The 21,910-nt window shown below is 33.0% G+C and overlaps 1 protein-coding gene across 8 annotated transcripts in view; it reads left to right on the top strand.

Moving 5' to 3' along the window:
* LOC106880698 (zinc finger protein 629) overlaps positions 1-21,910 on the top strand; it is a 411,919-nt gene that overhangs the window by 243,644 nt on the left and 146,365 nt on the right. Inside the window, exon 1 of one of the 8 annotated variants that reach the window (XM_052971299.1) lies at positions 20,396-20,536. The exons of 6 other annotated variants lie outside the window; for them this stretch is intronic. In XM_052971299.1, the coding sequence (XP_052827259.1) occupies positions 20,513-20,536 (24 nt within the window). In that variant the 5' untranslated portion in view covers positions 20,396-20,512. Of the gene's footprint in view, positions 1-20,395; positions 20,537-21,910 lie in introns of those variants that run through there. One more of the 8 variants, XM_052971296.1, reaches the window with a different exon arrangement.

Below are 21,910 nucleotides of genomic sequence, written 5' to 3'. Positions count from 1 at the left end.
TATATATATATATATATATATATATATATATATATGACTATATATTTACATGTGTCGCTGTGTGGTAAGAAGCTTGCTTCCCTACCACATTGTTCTGGGTTCAGTCCTACTGTGTGGAACCTAGGGAAAGTGTCTTTGACTATAGCCTCAGGCTGACCAAAGCCTTGTGAGTGGGTTTGGTAGGCAGACACTGAAAGAAGCCTATTGTATGTGTATGTGTGGGTGTGTGTGTGTGTGTGTTTGTATAGAGGGAGAGAAAGTATGCACATTATGTGTGTATATATATGTACATGTTGTAATGACCGCCCCCCCCCCTTTTCCATGCTTGCATGGGTCAGAGTTCATTGAGGTGGATTTTCCATAGCCAGAAGCCCTTCTTGTTGACAGCCCTTGCACTTATTTCTAAACAAGATATTTTCCTATGGCTGGACATGTCTTCACAGTACATTGATTATAAATACCACTACTCATACATCTGTGACGCTCATTTACAATTTTCACACCCTATCAAGACAAGGGGATACACAGACACACATACACACACACACACATACACACATATACAATGAACTTAGGTAGATGCTATATGCAGTGTCTCTAAATAAAAAGTGATTGTGGTAGAAGATACGCGTGATCAGCTACATACAACCTTTCCAGTGATGTTGGCAGAATAAAATGCACTTAGTGAACATTATAAAATGGTAGGTGATAAAAATGGCATTAGTTATAATTAATAATAATAAAAAAAGTAGGAGTGGATGAAGGAATGCAGGAAGTTTAAAATCAGCATACTGCTGCACTGGCAACTTGTAAAGGTGGGTTGGTAACTCTAAGACCTGATTTAGAGTAGAGGACGTTCCTGTATTCTTGTTTCTTGTGCTGGTATTGTTACAAAATGAACTCAGGCCACTTTGTAAAGTGGTTGGTGATAGGAAATTCTAACAGTTAAATTCTTGTAGACAGGAAAATCAAAACAAACGACAGGGAAGGGTACACACACACACACACACACACACACACACACACACACACACACACACACACACACACACACACACACACACACACACACACACACACACACGCACACAGAGTGTTTGAATGTGGTTCTTTCTCTTTCGGTGTGTGTAGGATGTCAAAATTGTGTGACAGGCAATGAGATGTGGAACTAATCTAATCAGTGTAAATTTATGGTAAAATGTTGCAAATATATATGTATGTGTATATGCACACGAAGGGGTGCTGAAAAGTTCCTGGCTTTAAGGGTACCACGAGAGGCGAGATTGGAGACCCAGCCTTCTGAGTTCTTGTACATGGCTTAGGAAACATGAAAGACTGTTGCATTAAGTGTGTGAATCTGAGAGGGGCATATGTTGAATAAAATCATAATTAACTGATCCTCCTGTATTTTCTTTTATCCAAAGCAAGGAAATTTTCTGCACCCCTTCATATATAGAAAGATAGAGATACACTTGTATATACACATACATGTATATTTGTATGTGTGTGTGTATAAATATGTATATCTATCTGTGTGTGTATAAATATGTATATCTATCTGTGTGTGTGTGTGTGCGTGTGTGAATTACAGCTATATGTAAGTTGCAAGAGAGTATTTTTGCTGCCTATATAGTTGCAAACAGACATAGATACCCTTCTTGCCTGTACCCTTCCCTCCTTCTTACCTTTGACATAGGGGAACATCTAGGTTGTAACAGCTTAAAAGAGTGACAGGTCTGCACCAATACCCTAGCTGGTGCTCATTTTCAGCTGTGCAGACTTGAGCAATTGGGAAATTAGGTGTCTTACTCAAGGACAGCATAAACTGCCTGCTTCAAGAATTGATCTCATGACCTTATAATTTGGGAGTTGAATATATTAGCTACTAGGCTACATATCTTCACACACACACACACACACACACACAGGTGTGTTACTTTTTGTGTACATGTGTGTGTGTATGTATTTATATATATATATATATATATATATATATATTTATATACACACACACATACACATATATATAAAGGCAAGTGTATGCGTATATGTATATATATACATATGTGTGTAAACGTGTGTGTGTACGTGTAGGTATGTATGTACACATGCATGCATAGAGATATGTTACACACACGATATATGTGTGTATGTTAAATGCACATTATGTATAATTATTTGTGTCTTTGTTGTTCTTTGACAAATGAGAAATTGTAATCATCCATTCTTCTAATGTCTATAATGCATTTACTTTTTTTTAATATTTTTATGTTTTTTTTTTTTTGTCTGTAAGTTATAATTCAGCCCATTTAATAAGATTATTGTTGAAGTTATGTTATTTTGAGAATGCTTACTGTTATGGTTGAGTTTAATATACGAACATAATTTTGGAGAGATTTGGAATTAAGATGGTATTGGAAATTTGCCAAAGTCATGTATTATTAATGGACTTCACACTTTGGTCTCCATTCAAACTTATTCGTATTGAGCCAACTCAAGACACAATTAATGATTTATATTATGTTTTTGTTTTCTCTCTCTCTCTCTCTCCCTCTCTTTTTTTTTTTTCTAAGCATCATACACATACAAAACACACATGTCTCTGTTTTCAATTTAGGCTGCTACCAGTTCCATTCATGATCAGTGAACTTAAAGGAAAAGAAAACTTAGCATAGAATCTATTTATACTCTTAAAGTTGCTGCGTTAAACAGAATGGGCATCAAAGAACTTGAAGTATATTTCGAAATTCAATAGCTGAAGGGGGGATAACTTTTTCCTAGCAATAATAATTAGTAAGACTGTTGGATTGGCACAATCGTTAGCATCAGGTAAAGAAAAAAAAAGTAAGGAAGGAAGAAATAAATAAATATCATTTGGAATGTAGTTACAGCCCATTACATTCTGAGTTCAAATCCTGGTATGATTAATTTTTCCTGGAGGGCCGAAGAGAATGAAGTGCCATTTAAGTTCAGTTTAATCAACTATACCAGTGGTTCCCAACCCTTTTATTTAATGAGTTTTCCCACAGACCCCTTTTAATACGCTTATCCCTATGTGTGTGCATATATATATATATATATATATATATATATATATATATATATATATATATATATATATAGGCGCAGGAGTGGCTGTGTGGTAAGTAGCTTGCTTACCAGCCACATGGCTCCGGGTTCAGTCCCACTGCGTGGCACCTTGGGCAAGTGTCTTCTACTATAGCCTTGGGCCGACCAAAGCCTTGTGAGGGGATTTGGTAGATGGAAACTGAAAGAAGCCCATCGTATATATGTATATATATATATATATATGAAATTTTGAATTTAGTTCGTGGACACCAGTACTACCTCAGCGGATCACCAGGGGTCCATGGACCCCAGGCTGAAACCCCTGAACTATACCCTAATAATTAATTAGCAACATGATTTTGTGGATATAGAATTCCCTTTGTTACCACATGGTCTTAAGTTCTGTCACACATCATGGTACCTTGGGCAAGTGTCTTCTACTTTCACCTTGGGATAACCAATGGAATTAACTGACAAAAGCTATATGTATGCCCTCTGCATATATTTATGTATGTGCTCATATGTTGGTATGAATGTTTACATTCCATGTCTCCATGTAAACATTGTAAAAAATAAGACAGTGACATTACATTTGCATTCCCTATCAATAAAGTGTCCTCTTGCTCTGTGCCTTCAAAGACAAATTGAATTAAAAATCCTTTACTTAAAAAGATCCAGCTATAAAAGTGTTTCAATACATAGTTGGCCCTGGCAAAACAGTTGTAAAACGAATGACCTTTCTCCTAATATTTGGGGGTCTTATGCTAGAAATTAAGGATTAGTATTATGGGTACCAGTAATATATTTTGAATATATTTTTTACTTTTGCTCATCTAGGACATGTTTAGAATAATATTAAGTTATACAGTTACTGCAAGTCTGTGAAGTATTATTTAGTAGCAATCTGTATATCTTACTTAACATGGATATACTGCAAGAAAGTCTCAGTACTACAGTATTTGTCTTGAGGAAACATCTCGTTTAGCTGTTTAGTGCTTAAAAGTATAGCAGTATCAGTATCGGGCAGGCAGCATCCAGCAGCAGTGAGGGAGATTTGGTACTAAAAGTATTTCACTTCAATTTTCTTTTCTAACAAAATCTGAAAGTGGTAACTAGTTTTTGTGCTTCCTGAATCTTTGGCCTGACTGAACCCGGAATCATGTGGTTGAGAAGAAAGCTTCTTACCACACAGCCACTCCTGCGTGTGAGTGTGTGTGTGTGTGTGTGTGTGAGTGTTTACACGCATACACACACATGTCTGTATATATAAGTATATATGTATATGTACATATACATTATATATATATATACATGCATAATTACATATGTACACACATGCACACACATACATACATATATATAATATATATATTCAATTCTTGAAATTCTTTAAAAATTCTTTAAAATGTTTCAGCTTCAAAGCTGTGGTCATGCTGGGCCAAGTATGTTGATAGTTATCATGTAGGCACTTTAAATTTCTTTTAAAACCATTTTATCACATTTAAATTTCTATCTTACAAACTGGAAAGGGAGCGTGACAAAATTAACTAAATTAGCATAGAATAATGGTTTCATATTTTCTTATAATTAAGATCTTAACTGTTAATATATGAATGCGAAATAGATAGTTGAATGACTGTAAACCTACTTTTGGGCCACCCTGTATATATATATATATAATATTATATTATATTATATACATATATAATATATTATAAATATATATATATATATTTATATAATCAGATGTTTCCGTGTAGAATTTAGAAACGGAAGAACTGTGTATGTAGAAAATCTGGTTCTCATTACAGACTGAATGTTGTAAGAGCAGAAGATTGGAACCTAAAATATTGCTTTTCAGTTACAGGAACCAAAAGTGAAGCTGACTGGGGTTTAAATCATTAAATACACATCACTCATCCCTTTAAACAGAGATAGAGTGTCCCTCCTCCAGCTTGCTAATATCTTTTGTGATAGAATATGGGACCAGGTTAAGCAATAGTATAGAAAATAAAAGAGAGAGAGGGAAAGAGAGTGGCCCAGAGAGGTGGAGGAGGCAGAAGTGAGGCCAAGAAAGGCATCTCCTCTACTATGTTAGAAATAACAGCCAAATTCCTTCAGATCATACTCCACTGTCTTAACAATTTTGGGGTACTTGTAGTCCTAGTTATAGAAAAAGACAGGTTAGCTGGAATTTCTTTGAATGTAGGTGCAGGTGTGGCTGCATCATTAGAATTTGCTTCTTAATCTCATGTGTCTCGGTTCACCTTCATTGTGTGGCACATTGGGGAAATGCCTTTTACTATAGTCCTGAGTCTGGAGAAACTGAAAAAAGCCTGCCATCATCATCATTTAACGTCCACTTTCTATGCTGGCATGAGTTGGACTGTTTGTCAGGAGCTGGCTTCAGTGTCTGTTTTTGCATGCTTATTTTGGATGGATGCCCTCCCAACACTAACCACCATGTGTGAATATATATCCATACATACATGGATACATGCTTGACTATCGGTATTGTGATTCAGTGAAAGGGGACGAGTAGAATAAGTGCCGGGCTTAGACAAAACATAAAAAATACTAGGACCAATTCATTTGATTAACCCCTACATGGTAGTGCCCCATCATGGCCACAGTAAAAGTAAAAGGCAATAGACTGGTCTACAGAATCAGAACTGATTGGGGTTAAATAACAGCTAAAAGTGGAGATAATTTTCTGTTTAAAATCGTTGCTACTCACCTTTATAAAATGCACATGCTCCCACTACTAATGGTCTTACATTGGTGGTGTAGCATTCTTTTATTATTAAATTTTCATTTGTTGCTCATTACTGTTACTATCAAGGTTTGTGATCACTCACTACTATATTTCAAGTGTTACCTCACTGTCAAAGCTTCTCTTATTCCTACATACTTGAATGTTGTTTCTGTAAAAGACAGTGATTGTGAAGCTATGTTGTTCCAATGTTGCTAAACTTGTACTTCATTTCTGCGAAATCTCCCAGCTTTCTATGTATTTTAATTACTCTGTAATCATGTATGTTATAGCACCACCTAATTAGATGTTCTGACCCCCTTCTCTCTCTCTCTCTCTCTCTCTCTCTCTCTCTCTCTCTCTCTCTCTCTCTCTCTCTCTCTCTCTCTCTCTCTCTCTCTCTCTCTCTCTCACACACACACACACACACCCTATCCTTTCATTTCATGAGTAGATACAAATTCTCAAGAACTGCATACTACTCTTCTTATCTAGTGTACTATGAACTCCAGATATTAAATGATTTGACTTGACTCTTAGCAGGTAATCCTATCATTTCAAGTGTTCTGTATTTTTCTACTTGTTGACTTCATTCATTGAATGTAGTTTTCTAAGATATCTTAACCTCCCAATGCTTGGATATACAACCAAAATCTAATTATTACACTTGTATCTAAATATTACTAAGTTCTCTAAATAAATATACTTCTGTTTGGCAATCCTAGACTTGCTTCTTTTTCCTTTCTCAACAAATATAAATCCTTCGTTCCAATCTCAATGTTACATCAGCAGAGTTGAAAAAGATGTTATTAGCAAACACTCTTTTAGTAACTCAAACACTTGAATGTCTTGATAAAAGTACTCATTTTATTGACTTCTCTCTCTACAAAAGGTTTAACACTAAAGTTACCAAATTTAGGGTTAAGCAATTTGAGTTTGTGAACTACAGCTCAACGTATAAGCTGTAATTTTCTAAGAGTTGTATTATTGCTATAATAATGTGTTACATTCCTGGTATGTTATTTAGTCAGTTGAAATTGTTGTGATAACAAAAATTCAGTTCTTATGTTAAGATTTCTGTTTTAAGCTATCCACTATTATTACAATACCTATGGCTTTAGATTACAAAACTGAGGCCTGTTAACCTCTAACAATTAATAAGTGTATATTAAACACAGATTTAATCTAGCACTTTGAAATTATATCTTCATTTCAAATAATGACAATGTCTCTGCAATAGCATAAGGTGTTGTTATCAAAGTAGCCTGAAACAAGTGTTTGGATGTCTGAGATTAAATATAAAGAATTTTTATACTATTTAAAGAGTGATTACTTAATTAAAACAATAAATTTATATATATTATTTTGATTTTTTTTTTTTTTGTAAATCACTTTAGATGTCTCTTTTGAGAACTATGAATTTAATCTATTCTTTGTAAACAGCTCTCTGTGAAATAAATATTTTCTCAATATTTATCACTGCTATTTAGAAAATAAGTCATCTTTGAAATAACCTTTTTTTTTTTTCATTTAATCCAATCAATGTAACTTGCTCTTGAAATGTAAACAAGAAATTCGATTTTTGTTTTGATATTTTTTTAATTGTAAAATCATTTTGTAGAAAATTAAGCCTGTTGGATCAAGAGTTCTAAGTATGCTGTCAAATTAAAATAACTTTTAGCTCATTAATTTTAACCATTGAAGATTATAGCAATAGAAAAAAACAAGCCCAGGGCAGTTTTTTTTTCTCCTGAATTATTACAGGACATGCAAACAATGAAACCAACTATTTTCTATTAGTTCTTTGTTACTAAGCTTTCTAAAATATTTTACAGACATTAATATTTTGAGAATAGACACACTTCTTATCTTCAATTTACTACATTCTAATAAAGCAACTTAATTAAAAAGAGAGTGCTATCATAGAAATATATTGACTATAGGCAAGGTGTCAAAGTCAGATTAAATGTTATATTTGACAATATAACTCTACCATTGTAATTCCTCTGAGGTTCAATCTAGATAATAGATAAAAATATATTATGCATTATAGCCTATCAAAAAAAAAAAAAAAAAATGTTCCCCAAGTATATTTATGTTCTGTAATCATTAGACCCTTTAATTGAGAATTGCAGTGAATATGATTCTCAACCGGTGAAATGACAGGAAAAAAAAAAAGAGAGAAAATGTTATATGGCTCATTATCTATGCTTAGCAATAAATATATCTGTGCCATTTCAGTACAACAAAAGAGCTCTCTCTCTTTCTCTCTCTCTCTCTGTGAATAGGAAAACTTGACATTGCGATATAGGTTTTACTAATGTATTATATAACAAACAATTCACAAATCAGATTCAATTTCCTGTTGGTGCTTATTCCCTTATGTTCTCACTTAATACACTTTGGAAGGGCATCAGCATTGGCATCACTGCATTCTATCCACCATCTACCTAAATTTGAATCTTTGGACCATTGTGGTTGTGGTGGTGGGTTCTATCAAGGGTAATCTGGAACTACTTATGATTTCGTGATTTATTGGAATAAGAAAATTTGTTGTGAGCAGCAATGGTAAACATTTATACATATTTTGATGCTGAAGTTGTTTTAAAATATTACTAAAGGCATAGTAAATATCTATTTGCTTCAATAAATATCAATTTTTCTCTTCAATTTTCTAATCTATCTTCCAAGTTGCTAATCTATCCAAGGTTGCTAATATAATCATCTTGCAGCAATTAAGTTTCAAAATTTCATTCCTTAAATACTAAACATAGTTTTATGTTATTACAAACACTATAATATTTAGTAGGTTACTAGTTATTGTTAACCAAAGGTAGTGTCTTAGAGAGAGAGAGAGAGAGAGAGAGAGAGATGGAAAACCTCTAAGTAAATCTCAAAAGTAGTTCTAGAACTAACAATGGATTTAGAACACCACCTCTATTGTAGTTCTATAATCTTTAGTCATTCATGTATGGGAAGTAATGTTAAACTGATTTTTTTTTTATTCTGGCATCCAGTGTTCACAGTGCATTATATTTAGTAAATAACTTGTACCAAGATAGATTAAGTCAGCCGGCATAAGCATCTTGTCAAAGGACACATTCTGATGCGTCTCGTGTATTCCCTCAAGTATTGTGGAAGTCTGTATCTTATCACTTTGGTCATGGTATTCACAAATATGAATACACAAACAACACACACAACACAGTGAAACACATATACGTAAACACACACACATGCACACACTCACGCATGCACATACACACACGCAACTTGACAGGTCTTCATAGATGATATGATGCACCTCCCTTTTGCAAATCGTGGGCAGGGTTGTTTCAGCACTCCATCACTATCATCTTTAAAGTTTTCTCTTTTCTACTATAAATTGCTTTTTCCTCTTCTTGCATTTTACCATTAGTTGATTTATATATCTGGTCAGTTGCCAAAGATCAATGCTTGCTACTTTATTTCATGTGTCTATTTATCTATTACCTTCTCTTACTGCATCAGGGAAACTTGAAATACCTTCCCCATAAAGAATAAAGAAACCTCTACTTTATATATGGCTATCTTGCCTCAAAAAGCATTATGAACTTTGGGTCAACTTTGGTTTTAAATAAAAAGTAACTGACTCCTCTCTGACCATCGACACGGTTTCTTTTCTAGTAACAGGTCAGCTAGTAACCTATTCATAATATTTAATGAGTTACACTTTGTACTCTAAGCCAGAGGAAAATTTTACTTTTCTTTTATCTGAAGAAATAAACTAAGTACCATGAAGCTTGTCCTCCTACTTTACCATATCTATTCAAGATTAATATTTTATGGTATATGAAATACTTCCATTTAAAATAACTTCTCTCTTGTTTCTTCACAAAGAAAATTGTATTCGAAACCTTGGTTTATTGTTCTACTAATTTAAATTGGTTAAAATGTCGCGTTTTAATTTTTATGCTAATTTACTTGACAGGTCTCCATAAAACTTTCTTTTATTGTTAAGTCATGTGCCAAAATTTCAAATTAGATTTATTTATACAGCAGTAAATTGTTAATTTAAAAAAAAAAAATTTATGATTTTCAATACATGCATTTCTGTATATGTAATAAATTAATGGGCCATGTGACATAAAAAAAAAACCCCAACATGAAGTACTTGGAAGGTCACATATGATGTTCATTCTTACATTTCATGTTTGTTCTCCTATTTGTGTCCACATTTTATATTTTAACAAGAACAAATTTAACTGCTCATGAAATTCTTATAATCATTCATGAAAAAGAAAAACTAACAAGAAACTCATTCTAACATATGTATAAATTTATTCTAAACAAATATATCTGTATTAAATGTTCATTAACAGTTTAGTGTGATGGGAAGGTAACAAGGCCAAAAGTGCAGGTTTACTAATACACATTAAATATACAGATATTAAATATACAGATAATGTGTGTGTGTATCTATGTATGTATGGTGGCATAAAAATGAAGAAATTGTGGGTATTTTCCTGTGAATAGTGAATATTAGTTGTAGAATCAGTATCTTTCAAATAAGTAGATAGAAACAGTCATTAGAAAAACTAATCAAACAACGATAGAGGAGAAAGTCTACTAGTCCTCAGGTGTGATCATAAAAAGAGAAGAGCCTGCAGTTATTCACTTACGTAGAAAGTTATTCAAAAACTAGTGTGAATACATTGGTGTCTAATGATTAGCGTCACCATACTAATAAGAATTTCTATAAATATATATTTTTGTGTACATTTATATACATACATTCAAAAGAGGAGACTGTTGATGTGCTAAATGTGAGAATGTAAAGTAATTGACCAAATGATGAAAGTGATAAAGTCACACCTGATATTAAGTTATTATGTTTAGATTTATATTATGACCAAGCAATACAATTATTTCATTACAACAACAACAACAATCCAAGAGACAAGCACACTTCTTTCTATCACTCATTTTGTGATATTTGGTTTGGAATTGTGTTGCAAGTTTGATGGTAATTTTGCTGAAGTTTTATATAAAGTTGAAGTGTTCTATTGTCATCAGAAAAATGATATGTTTAAGAGCCACTTTACTTACTGGTCACTTGCATTTTCACTAAGTACTTCTAGACAAGGTGTTTCATTTGGTGAAAGCACTACTAAGTTAACATCATAGCTGGGTTATTGAAATGGAGACATGTGATCATGCCTTAATATTCAGGCATGAATGAAAATTTACACCAACTTCTCTATACTACCTTATAGTTTGTTTTATAGTGAGGACCAGCTTGGTAACTAATATCTAACTAGAGAAAATAACCTGCATTTGAAGATTTGTACAATTAGGCACTGACATTGAAATGATATAAAGTTTTCAATAAAATTTTTGAAGGTTTTTCTGCTGAATGGAATCTCTAGTGGTATGGGCATGTAATTAAAACATATTAGTTTCAAATTTTGGCACAAAACCAGCAATTTTATGGGGAGGGGGCCAAGCCGTTACATTGACCCCAGTGTTTGACCAGTACTCAGTTTGTTGACCCTGAAAGGATGAAAGGTAAAGCAAACCTCAGTGGAATTTGGACTCAGAATGTAAGGATGGATGAAATATTGCTAAGCATTTTGCCTGGCATGCTAACGACTCTGCCAGTTCACCACCTTTAACTAAAACATTAAAAAATTAAAAGTCATTAATTGCTTCTATTGCTGTTATGGTCAAAGGCACAGGATAAATCAGGTGAATGGGAAAACTTTTTGTGACATGAAATTTCTTTATGTATTGACCAGATGTCACCATCCAATGCTTCCAAATCATTCCACTCCCCTAATTGCAACTGTAAATCTTGGTCTTGTGTGAAGAGCAACTTTGCTACTTTTGGAGCAGTCATTGTATTTGGTTGATGACTTATGTATTGTAATATTTCCATGTAAAAGCTAGCATAGTTATTTATTATCTACGATACATGACTCTTTTGAAGTCCCCACCCCTATACTTTATTTATTAGTTTATTTGCATTTATGTCATTCTTCAATTGTAAAGAAGACTTAATTTCATTAACTTTACAGAACAAATCATAATTTCAGAGATAACTCCACTAAAAGGTGACCCCCCCCCCTTACTTTTAACCTAGTCAATAATAAATTAAACATTCTAATATTAAGTACATGGTATTTATGCACCCTCCCTCTCCCCAGAATATCTTGATACCTGTTCTAATGCTGATGATCAGATTTCATTCCAAAGTTCAGTTCCATATGCACACCCATTGCTGCCATCATGATTAAATCATGGTCACTTACTCTAGTGACACTATGTGAAAGTGGACTTCCTGTTGCTCCTCAACTCGAGCATTTCCCAAGGGGATGTCACCTTTCTAACCTGTTTTTGAATTGATTGCACTTTTTTCCACTTACACACCATTTATCTCTTTATTTCTTATCTTCTTTTCATTAAACCTTTACACACTTCCCTACTGTGTAGCTGTCATAAATACATAAAAACATTTGACAGGACACACCAAAAGGCCCATATTATTCAACCCCAGGAACCTATCCATGAACAGCTATATAGCATCATAAACCTTATGCGTGTGAAATACAAGTGTTTGTAAGGATCGCCTTTGGAAACTCCAGACTCACAACATATTCTAAAAGCTGCACTGAGAGGATTGGGTTTCCCTTACTGAGCCAAAATGCATTTTAATTCTGGCAAATCTATCCATAATCAATGCCTCTAAATGTGAGATTATACAGCCAGCAAGTCACTTGATAACTTTTTCCTGGCTCTAATGCAATGTTATTTATCTCCTTGCTAAACTGGCTCCAGCCCCTGCCTTGCTGTTAAGCAAAGTTCCTGTTTCCTATTCAACAAATTACTACCGTAACTTTCTCTTCACTTTAATGTACTCATTACACCCATCTTTGAAACTCTCTCATTATCCAATCTCTTAAATTTCAGTGTAAACCCCTACCATTCCATTAGATATTAAACCTGCTTCAAACCAAATAACATAAGCAATAATTCTTCAAATTTCACCGTTATTGTTTCAGGCTAACCCCTCATGCCTCTGACAGTAAGTTATCACAAATAAGTGAAAAGCAGACAATTTTGCAAACCATTCCGTCCCTTAATGAATAAGAATATGCTTGTCTAATGTTTAGTATAACTCAGAAGGTTGTGAAATATATTAACACAAGATATGTCAGCTATGTGATTAGTAATTCTGATGTGTATACTTTTTTACTTATAGATTTAAGTTCTTATTTGTAGTGTTCAAAGCATTAGGCTATTGTTTCTCTCTCTCTCTCTCTCATATATATATATATATATATATATATCCACCTGTATGTTTATGCATTATATATGTGTGTGTGTGTGTGAATGCATATATGTATATGAACGAATTTATTTCAAGAAATATTTTCATGAAGGAAAAAAATTTAATGGAAAATAGTTGGAAAATAGCTCTTTATTGTCTTCAATCTGCGTATATGACTTTATTCTGTCTGAATATGTAATATATTTAAAGAACACAACATTTTCAGCAATTTGAATTGGGAGTTTAGTGTAGGAAATTAATTAGAGTTTTAATTATTATTGTTATTATTATTATGATAACTAAAACTAAGCACGATGAAAAAGAAAAAAATGCATTACTAAAAACAGTGAATTTAATGCTTTTATGTCATTTTAATGTTTGTTTTTTTTTTCTTTGTCTACCTTTAATATTTTAAGCAATAAATTAATTTGAATACTAAAAATGACAATGGAAAAATATATTTGCATTTATTCTTATCAGTAGCAATAAAATCTTTAAAAACTTCTACGAAATCCAAATATTTTTATATAAATCTCAGAGAATCTGAAACTTGTCAAGTTGATTGAAAAAGAATAGTTTTGAAAGTGATACAGAAGTGTATGCTGCTGCAGAAATTCTAATGTTCACAAGCTATGAAAACGTAAATGTGAATAAGGATACTTGTAGATATGAATTGACAAAATATTGTGTAAAGTTTCCTTAACTGTTTTGTGACCATATCTATAAAGTCTGCATTTAAGTTGATTTTAAAATTAATGAAAAATTTGGAAGGATTTTGTAAAACAAGTTTTATCATTGTTAAACTGGCATTTGAAAGCTAAACTAAGGTCCTTAAATAAAATCACGATGAGATATTTTAATTCACGTATGAATACTTCATTTAGCTAATGGTTTTGTCTTATAAACTAAATTAGATTTGGGTTACTATCAGCATTAATATGGGTGTTAAAATGTTGTGTTATTTTCATTACATATAGCACAACCTTGGGAAAAACATGAAACTTTAAAACTTTCACTACCTTTGAACATATTGCTGAACAATTGACTTCAAAGGGGATCCATTCAAAAATACTAAAAAAAAGGTCTGTGAGTATCAGTTTATTGAATTGCCATGCTTCATAAATATATATGATAAAGAATTAGCAGTTGTTAAAGTACTGAATACTTTGTGTTATTATGCTGGTTTTTTTATGTTCTAGGTTCAAATCTCACTGAGGTCAACTTTACTGTTCATCTCTTTTGCTGGTGGGGTGGAAGTGGGAGTCAAAAAAACACATACCAGTTGCATGCTGGAGTCAATGTAATCTAAATTACTCACTCCCTCTAAAATTGCTGGCCTTATGCCATAATTTGAATCCATTATTATTATCATTATTATCATTATGGCGGCGATCTGGCAGAATCATTAGCACAGTGGGTGAAATGCTTAACGGCATTTCATCCGTCCTTACAGTCGGATTTCGAATTCCACCGAGGTCAACTTTGCCTTTCATCCTTTCAGAGTCGATGAAATAAGTACCAACTACATACTGGGGTTGATAAAATAAGTACCAGTTATGTATTGGAGGCGATGTAATCAACTAGCCCCCTTCCCCACAATTTCAGGTTTTGCGCCTATAGTAGAAAGGATTATTATTATTATTATTATTATTATTATTATTATTATTATTATTATTATTATTATTATTATGGTGTTGGTGGCAAGCTGGCAGAATCATTACTGGGCCGAGCAAAATGCTTAATGGCATTTTGTCCGTCTTTATGTTCTGAGTTCAAATTCTGCTGAGGTTGACTTTGCCTTTCATCCTTTTAGGGTTGATAAACTAAGTACCAGTGAAACAGTGGGATTGATGTAATTAACTAGTCCCCTCCTGCAAAATTTCAGGCCTTGTGCCTTTAGTAGAAAGGATTATTATTATTATTATAGAAACAAAGATCAGGTTTGGTCTTATTCCTGGGAGAATTTATGGTGGTAATGGTTTACTACTTGTAACCTCAGAAAGTCACAAGCTTTCTATATGTAAGGTTATCATTATTATTCTTATTATTATGGATTGTAGATTGGCATCTTTTGAGTACTGAAGACAATGCATTGTGGTTTTTAGAGTGTTGGGAAAAATGCCCTGCGGTATTTGTTCTGTTTTTCTTTTACATTCTACATTCAGATCCCTCCAAGGTCAACTTTGTCTTTCATCCTTTCAGCGGTTCAAAGTACTGGGGTCAGTAATATAGAGTACTCTCCCTCCCCTGAAAATTGCTGGCCTTATGCCTAAAGTAGAAAGCGTTATTGCTATTATTATTAAAGCGGAAGATTGGCTGAATCGTTAGAGTGTCAGACAAAATGCCTTGTGATATTTGTTCTGGTTCATTATGTTCTGAGTTCGAGTTCTGTCATGATAAGCTTTGCTTTTCATCCTTCTGGAGCTGATATAATAAATTACATGTTAATTACTGTGGTTGATTTAATCAACTAACCCCCTCCTCAAAATTTCAGGCCTTGTGTCTATATTAGAAATTGATATTAAACAATTATTCTAAAAAAAAATAAAATGTTAGAAACAATTTTATCGTTATTATTATTATTATTTATTTATTTACTTGTTTAAGTGGTTTTATTAAATGGTTTCAGTTTGAAATATCTGTTTGCTATCTTTTCAAATATGGGAGAATATTTTCAGAACTTGCTGTAGTTTGAAATGCGACTGTTGCTGAAATATGGGTGTCTGTTATTTAGGGTGGAGCTAAAAGTACCACAGAATCATCCTACTGAGTTGGGTATACCAGAAAGAAGACGGGGAGATTGATTTGTATTCGAAGCTTGCTGAGAGATTATAGGTGTACTCCACTTACATGGGTGGGAATCATTACAATTCGTCCCCCTTATTGCAGATTTATGCTGATTTATTACTACTTCTTTAATGCATTATTCTTAACGTGATTTATACTGTGAGGAGAAATCAGTGTCATGTAATACTAAATTTTACTACTTATCAACTGCTTATTGTTTCAGTGAATTAGCAGTATATTTGAAATTTTGTTACCTGCTTATATCATTACTAGCAGTTGTGATATGATTGAGTGTTTAATGCAGCATTTATTGAAGACAAGATAGATTGAAATATTCTGTATCGATGACTTCAATTCATGCAACATACACACACTCATATATATGTGTGTGTGTATATATATATATATAAACTATTACAATATTTTTAATCAGGTATTTATGGCAAATAGTTGTGGATAGGATAGAGAAGCTAACTAGATACTTTAATCGTATTAAATTATCACTTTTGAAAGCAGAAATTTTGTCACCATCACCATGGACCAAGTTTATTAACTGTGTCCAGAAAAAAAAATATATATATATACTCCTCAATATTTATTGCTTAAAACAAAGAAAGCATTCTTAGTTAATTGGAAAACTGCTAGAATATCTGATAACGTTACAGTTCCTCAAAGTTCTTTATAGCGTTTTATCTAAATACAACTCCGTTTCTCATTATCGTACCCACTCATTCAGTTTACATGATATCACACCATGCTGGTTTCTTTTGTTCATTCATTTCACCTTGTTATATGAAAGAAACTGTCTTTTCACACACAAGTAAAAAAAAATTATAAAGCCAATTGAGAGTTATTTCCCCTACTTAAATGATTGAAAAAAAAAAATTATTCTACATATATTTTGAATATATGTTGAACAAAACACCTTAGTGTAAAGTGAATTGTGGATGCACTTTGATAGTTAACTAAAACTCCATTTAGTTAAATGCATAGACTTTTACTGGTTATGTATTATGCATTGACTTTACAGGTTTTGTAGTAAACATTTTTTTCATGTATGTTTAAGAGGTGATATGCTGAATGTTGCATGGAAATGATTCTTAATTGTAATTTCCCTGTTAATTGCAGAGGAGGTATGGGGTCAGGGTGGGTCAGGGCAGAGCAGCATTTGTTAGGGACTCTCAAAGAAAAGTTTTCTTTTTTGCTGAGCATGTATATAATTCAGGTTTTATTGAATAATTTCCATTCAATAATTATATTCAATGATAGATTATATGCTATAAGAATAATGGTCTAGCAGTTCCATGACGGTTCTATGTTGTGTCAGCGTTCAACTTTGCTCTATAGAATGAAGACTTACATTTGTATCAGAAATTGAATGAAAATCATATTTAAGCGGTCATCATCAATTATGGTCACTTGTCTATAGTTCATATGTGGAAGTCAAAATATTAACTGTCACGTACATGCAGATATATCTATATAATTAATATATTTTGCAAGTTGCTCCACAGTTTTTTTGTTTTTTTTACAAGTATGCAGTGGTATAGTGCACCTGAGCTCTGTATACAATAAGCTCATTATTACAAGTATGTAGTCAGTGAAATTTGGAAAATATGAAACAAAAGCTCAGATGAAACTATATCTTTAATAAAATTTTTTTAGTAAAATATGTTAATTATCAATACTTCCTGACATTATTTATTGATGAAATGCTATATCAATGACATTAGGTCATTGATATAGCATTTAATCAATATATACATTGAAGCTGTTTTCAATTTCACTGCCCCCCATGCATTATTATAACCACTGTCTGCTGATATATTTTATTCCTACTTCTGGACTCTTAAAAAGAAGATAGTAATTCTTAGCGAGTGTGCTACTAAGTAAATTAAACATTCTAACCTTGTATATCTTCTTTGAGGAATCCGTATCCGCACACTAATAATTTCTTAGTTTGAGGAAATCTCTCAGTTTTCTTTTCAGTGGAATTTTCTTTTGTTTTTAGCCTATGTTTCAAGTCTGTTATTTGTAAATTTGATAATCTTGTCACATCTCAAAGCCTTGTTAGTGTTGAGGAGCTGTATACTTTCTTTATTATCCTTCCTTCTTAAAGAATATTGCCCCCAAAAATCAGACCTGGCCCTACAAATCCAGCCAGCATTGCTCATTTCTTCAGTTTTACCATCTCCTTTCTAAATAAATTTCAAAGACATATGTAGCATAGTGTAATGCGACAATTCATAGTAGTTGATATTACTTTATGCATATGTAGTGCAATGGAATTTGCAGATTTATCAGTTTGATAGTATTTCCAATTCTACTTAGTTTAAATTCATAAGGTCATTATTACTTTTTATGCATAAAACTTGGATTTTAGAAAGTAGGGTCAAGGTTTCGAGCCTAAGCATAACTTTATAAACTGAAAGGAACTTCACCTATTTTTTTTCCCCTTAAAAATCAATAAGACGTTTCGTTTGGTTTAGTGGCAATAGTAGTTTATGTGATTGGTGTGGCTGGCAGTTGTGTACCAAATTATGCACTCTGAAAACTAAAAAAGGGGTACAGTACTAGATATTGAAATGAAGGGGAATCTAGTTAAAGGAAGTGTGTGCATCTTAGTTTGTTAGATTTGGAAAATACCTTAGATAAAGTTTGTTTTTTTTTTTAATTCAGCTAATATTCTCGACCAGCTTAAATCAAAATTCGTTTATTTTTTGTTTTTATTCTTTTGAAATAGGGACTGGTTATACTGGAACACCAGTTTGAAGGGTTTTAATTGTGTCTAATGCTTTGTTTTATACAAGTTAACAAAAACAGTATCCAGGAAAAATACTCACATGCGAGTACACAGACACACACACAAAATTGTGCTATACCTAGAAATGTTACTTTCTGTTTTTTGAAAATTTAAATCTGCATGAGAATAGTAGCAGCAGTATGCTTAATGCAGACCATTGTATTCACTTATAATCTATATTTTCTGTCTGCTGTTATTCAAGTCGATTGCTGATCTGCAATCAATGCTATCATCATGACTGCACATTTGCTGCATAGACAAGAGCAGTGGCACGGCATACATTCTCTACCGACAGACAACAAAAATATATTCCATTAAACTACATAGTATCTTATACAATGAAATAGAAAAAATGAGCGAAAAGAATTTAAACTTCGATATTTTTCTTCTTTTATTTTCTTGTTCTTACCTGTGTTCTCTTAGTGAAATCTATGCAATATTGACTGTGAACATAGGAATTCATCGTATTTCTTCCAGTATGTTATCTTACATAGATTGCGGAGCATCAATAAATATAAATATAAAATCCATTTGAGAAAAGAAAGAAAAAAAAAAAAAGAAAATATCTGGTATTATATCCACTTACAACCTTTCTATTAGTTTACTCCACCATTTTACAAAAATTATAGTAATAAGATTTAGATAAGAAAATATAGCCATCTTCAATGAAATAAAACAAACAAAATTTACTGTAAATCCTTGTTTTTTTCTTTCCTTTTTTTGTTTTTTTCCTCTCTCTTAAAGTTGTAAAGTTTGGCCTTGCAACCACATCCTTTCATTGTAAGCATATTTCCCCAGATACCCAACATAAGGAGATAGTTTTTCTGAACTAAAAAAAAAAAAAAAAAATTACTTTTTTTTCAATTGCTTTTAATGAAAGATATCATTAGTTTTCAGCTGCTTGTCAAACAGATATTCCTCTGTTACTGTACCGTTTTTCTTTCTTTCTTTTTTTTTTTTTGGCTTATTTGTTGTTGTTTCTTGTTGCTGTTGCAATTGTTGTTGTGCATATCTGTTAGTCATCCAAGTTAGCTTGGCTGTTGCTGGTGTAAAATAAAGAAGGTGGTTTTTTTTTTTTCAGTGGACTTTGCAAATGTATTATGGTATGAATTGAGGGAGGTACCTACTGGCATCTTTTGCGTCTGCTGTCCTTCGTCGCTCCTCCTTCTCCACCTCCTTATTTCTCTCCTCCGCAGGATTTTCCGCTCCCCCTTCCTGTATTATTTAATAGCGCACACATAGGCTGGTCTCTCCTCTCTAGTGGTAACAACAGTTGGCCAGCCACTAAAACGATGTAGCTTGTTCCTTCATAGATATTCCCATGTAATGTAGTCGGTTAGCAGTGAGGTGTTTCTTCTTATTACGACTGTCAGATTCTATCCAATCTAAAAACGACAACTATTTTCAGCAACTAATCTTACTGCTGTTACAACCGTCTATTGTCAGACCGGTTTCTCCATATTATATTATATTATTTGTATGTAACTCGGTCCGCAATCTTTTCCTACTGTTTTTGTGCGCACCACCAGACTTCTACTACTTCTCACACTCCCAGATATTTCCCTCCCTCCAAATAGGGAGTCATGGGAAGAGCTTATTGGCTCCACTTAGTGTTGTTGGACTCATCTTTGGTTCACCTGCTGCTGCTGCTGCTGTTGTTGTTAGTATTCACTAGGACTGTAACACCGTACTCCACCCCTGCTATCTCTAGCCATGTCTGAAGAGTGTATTTGAAATCATTCTGTGCCTGGTGACCGGCAGGTAGGCAGGTGATGGTGCCTCTTAGTTCCAGATGTTGACCACGGTGCCGAGTGAGGTAAGTTTTCGAGGAAACTCCCTTGTTACGATCAAACACACACACACATACATTCACAGAATCCCTATAATGTACGCGTGCACTCTCATATATATATATATATATATATATATGTACACATAATATACTCACGGGATTGCCAGCTAATACGGTCTTTCATTCATACGGCGTCTGGTTCTCTGAACATCGTTCATATTTCATAGACGCCACGGTTGTAAGATTTATACAAAATACATGTATGATGCATACACTCATTTTCGCTATCATATATAGATATTCGATTTTACGGCATTATAATTTTTTTTAGGATTATTGATGGTCTGTTTCAAGTGATGAAAAGAAAAAGAAAAGTGTTTTTACACTGCTTTATTTCCAACTTAGTATGAACATTGTAATATCTATCTATCTATCTATCTATCTATCTCATTACCTCCGATCAGATATAAATGTTTGATGTATGTATGTATGTATGTATGTGTTTAATCAAACTAATGTCAGTTACGTTTCTATATCATATTAGATCTGAATAAAAGAATCCAATTTGCTTTATTTATTTATTTATTTATTTTAAGTACTATCTTAGCTATCGTCGTCGGGCATTTTAAGATTTTATAGTACCAGCTTCGTTCGACAGATAAAAGAAGCAAATGTCAAGATATTATACCCGAAATAATCATCTATGAATTAAATAGTGAATGCTTTGAATGTATGTAATATAATTTTAGCGGATCGTGTAATTGTGCTGACGGCTGTCGTCGTTATCGGAGGGTTATCTCCCTTACTTAAAAGGCAGGTCGACATGGAAGCTTGTGAGCATAAATCATACAGAATTATTATTATTACACTTCAATAAAACTTGCTGGAGAGATTTTTTTTATAGCATATATCTATCTTCCATATAGACATTCTGCTGTACATATTGATTTATATTTTTTCACTAGCGTTTCAGCATTCTACGTCTTATTATTTTTCACTTTGATAGGTTCACATATATCTATTCTTAGTTACCTTTATATACACAGGTAATTTCTATCGGTGGGTGGTGTTCGTGTTATTTTATTTCTTCTTTCTCCTCATCGACAGAGCAGTGGCAGTTATTGAACTGTCATTAATAAGTTTGCTTTCTTTCTTTTTTCTTCCTTTCTGCGCATTTATTTAATACGTTTTTTTTCCTCTTCATTTTGTTCTCGTTGTTCCTTCCTTCAGTTAGGCGTTCACTTTCATTTTTTATTACAAAGTAAGCTACACATGTTCAACTTGGGATCTAACCTTGTTTTCTTCGTTTTACGTCGTATTCGTCACTGTTGGACATTCCATCATTAATAAAAACAGAAAAATTCATGGACATACACACACGCGCGCGTGCATATATAT

Source organism: Octopus bimaculoides, chromosome 10, assembly GCF_001194135.2.
Source record: "Octopus bimaculoides isolate UCB-OBI-ISO-001 chromosome 10, ASM119413v2, whole genome shotgun sequence".
NCBI lineage: Eukaryota > Metazoa > Mollusca > Cephalopoda > Octopoda > Octopodidae > Octopus > Octopus bimaculoides.
The sequence above is the reverse complement of the archived record's forward strand: the minus strand, read 5'-3'. Positions and strand labels throughout refer to the sequence as shown.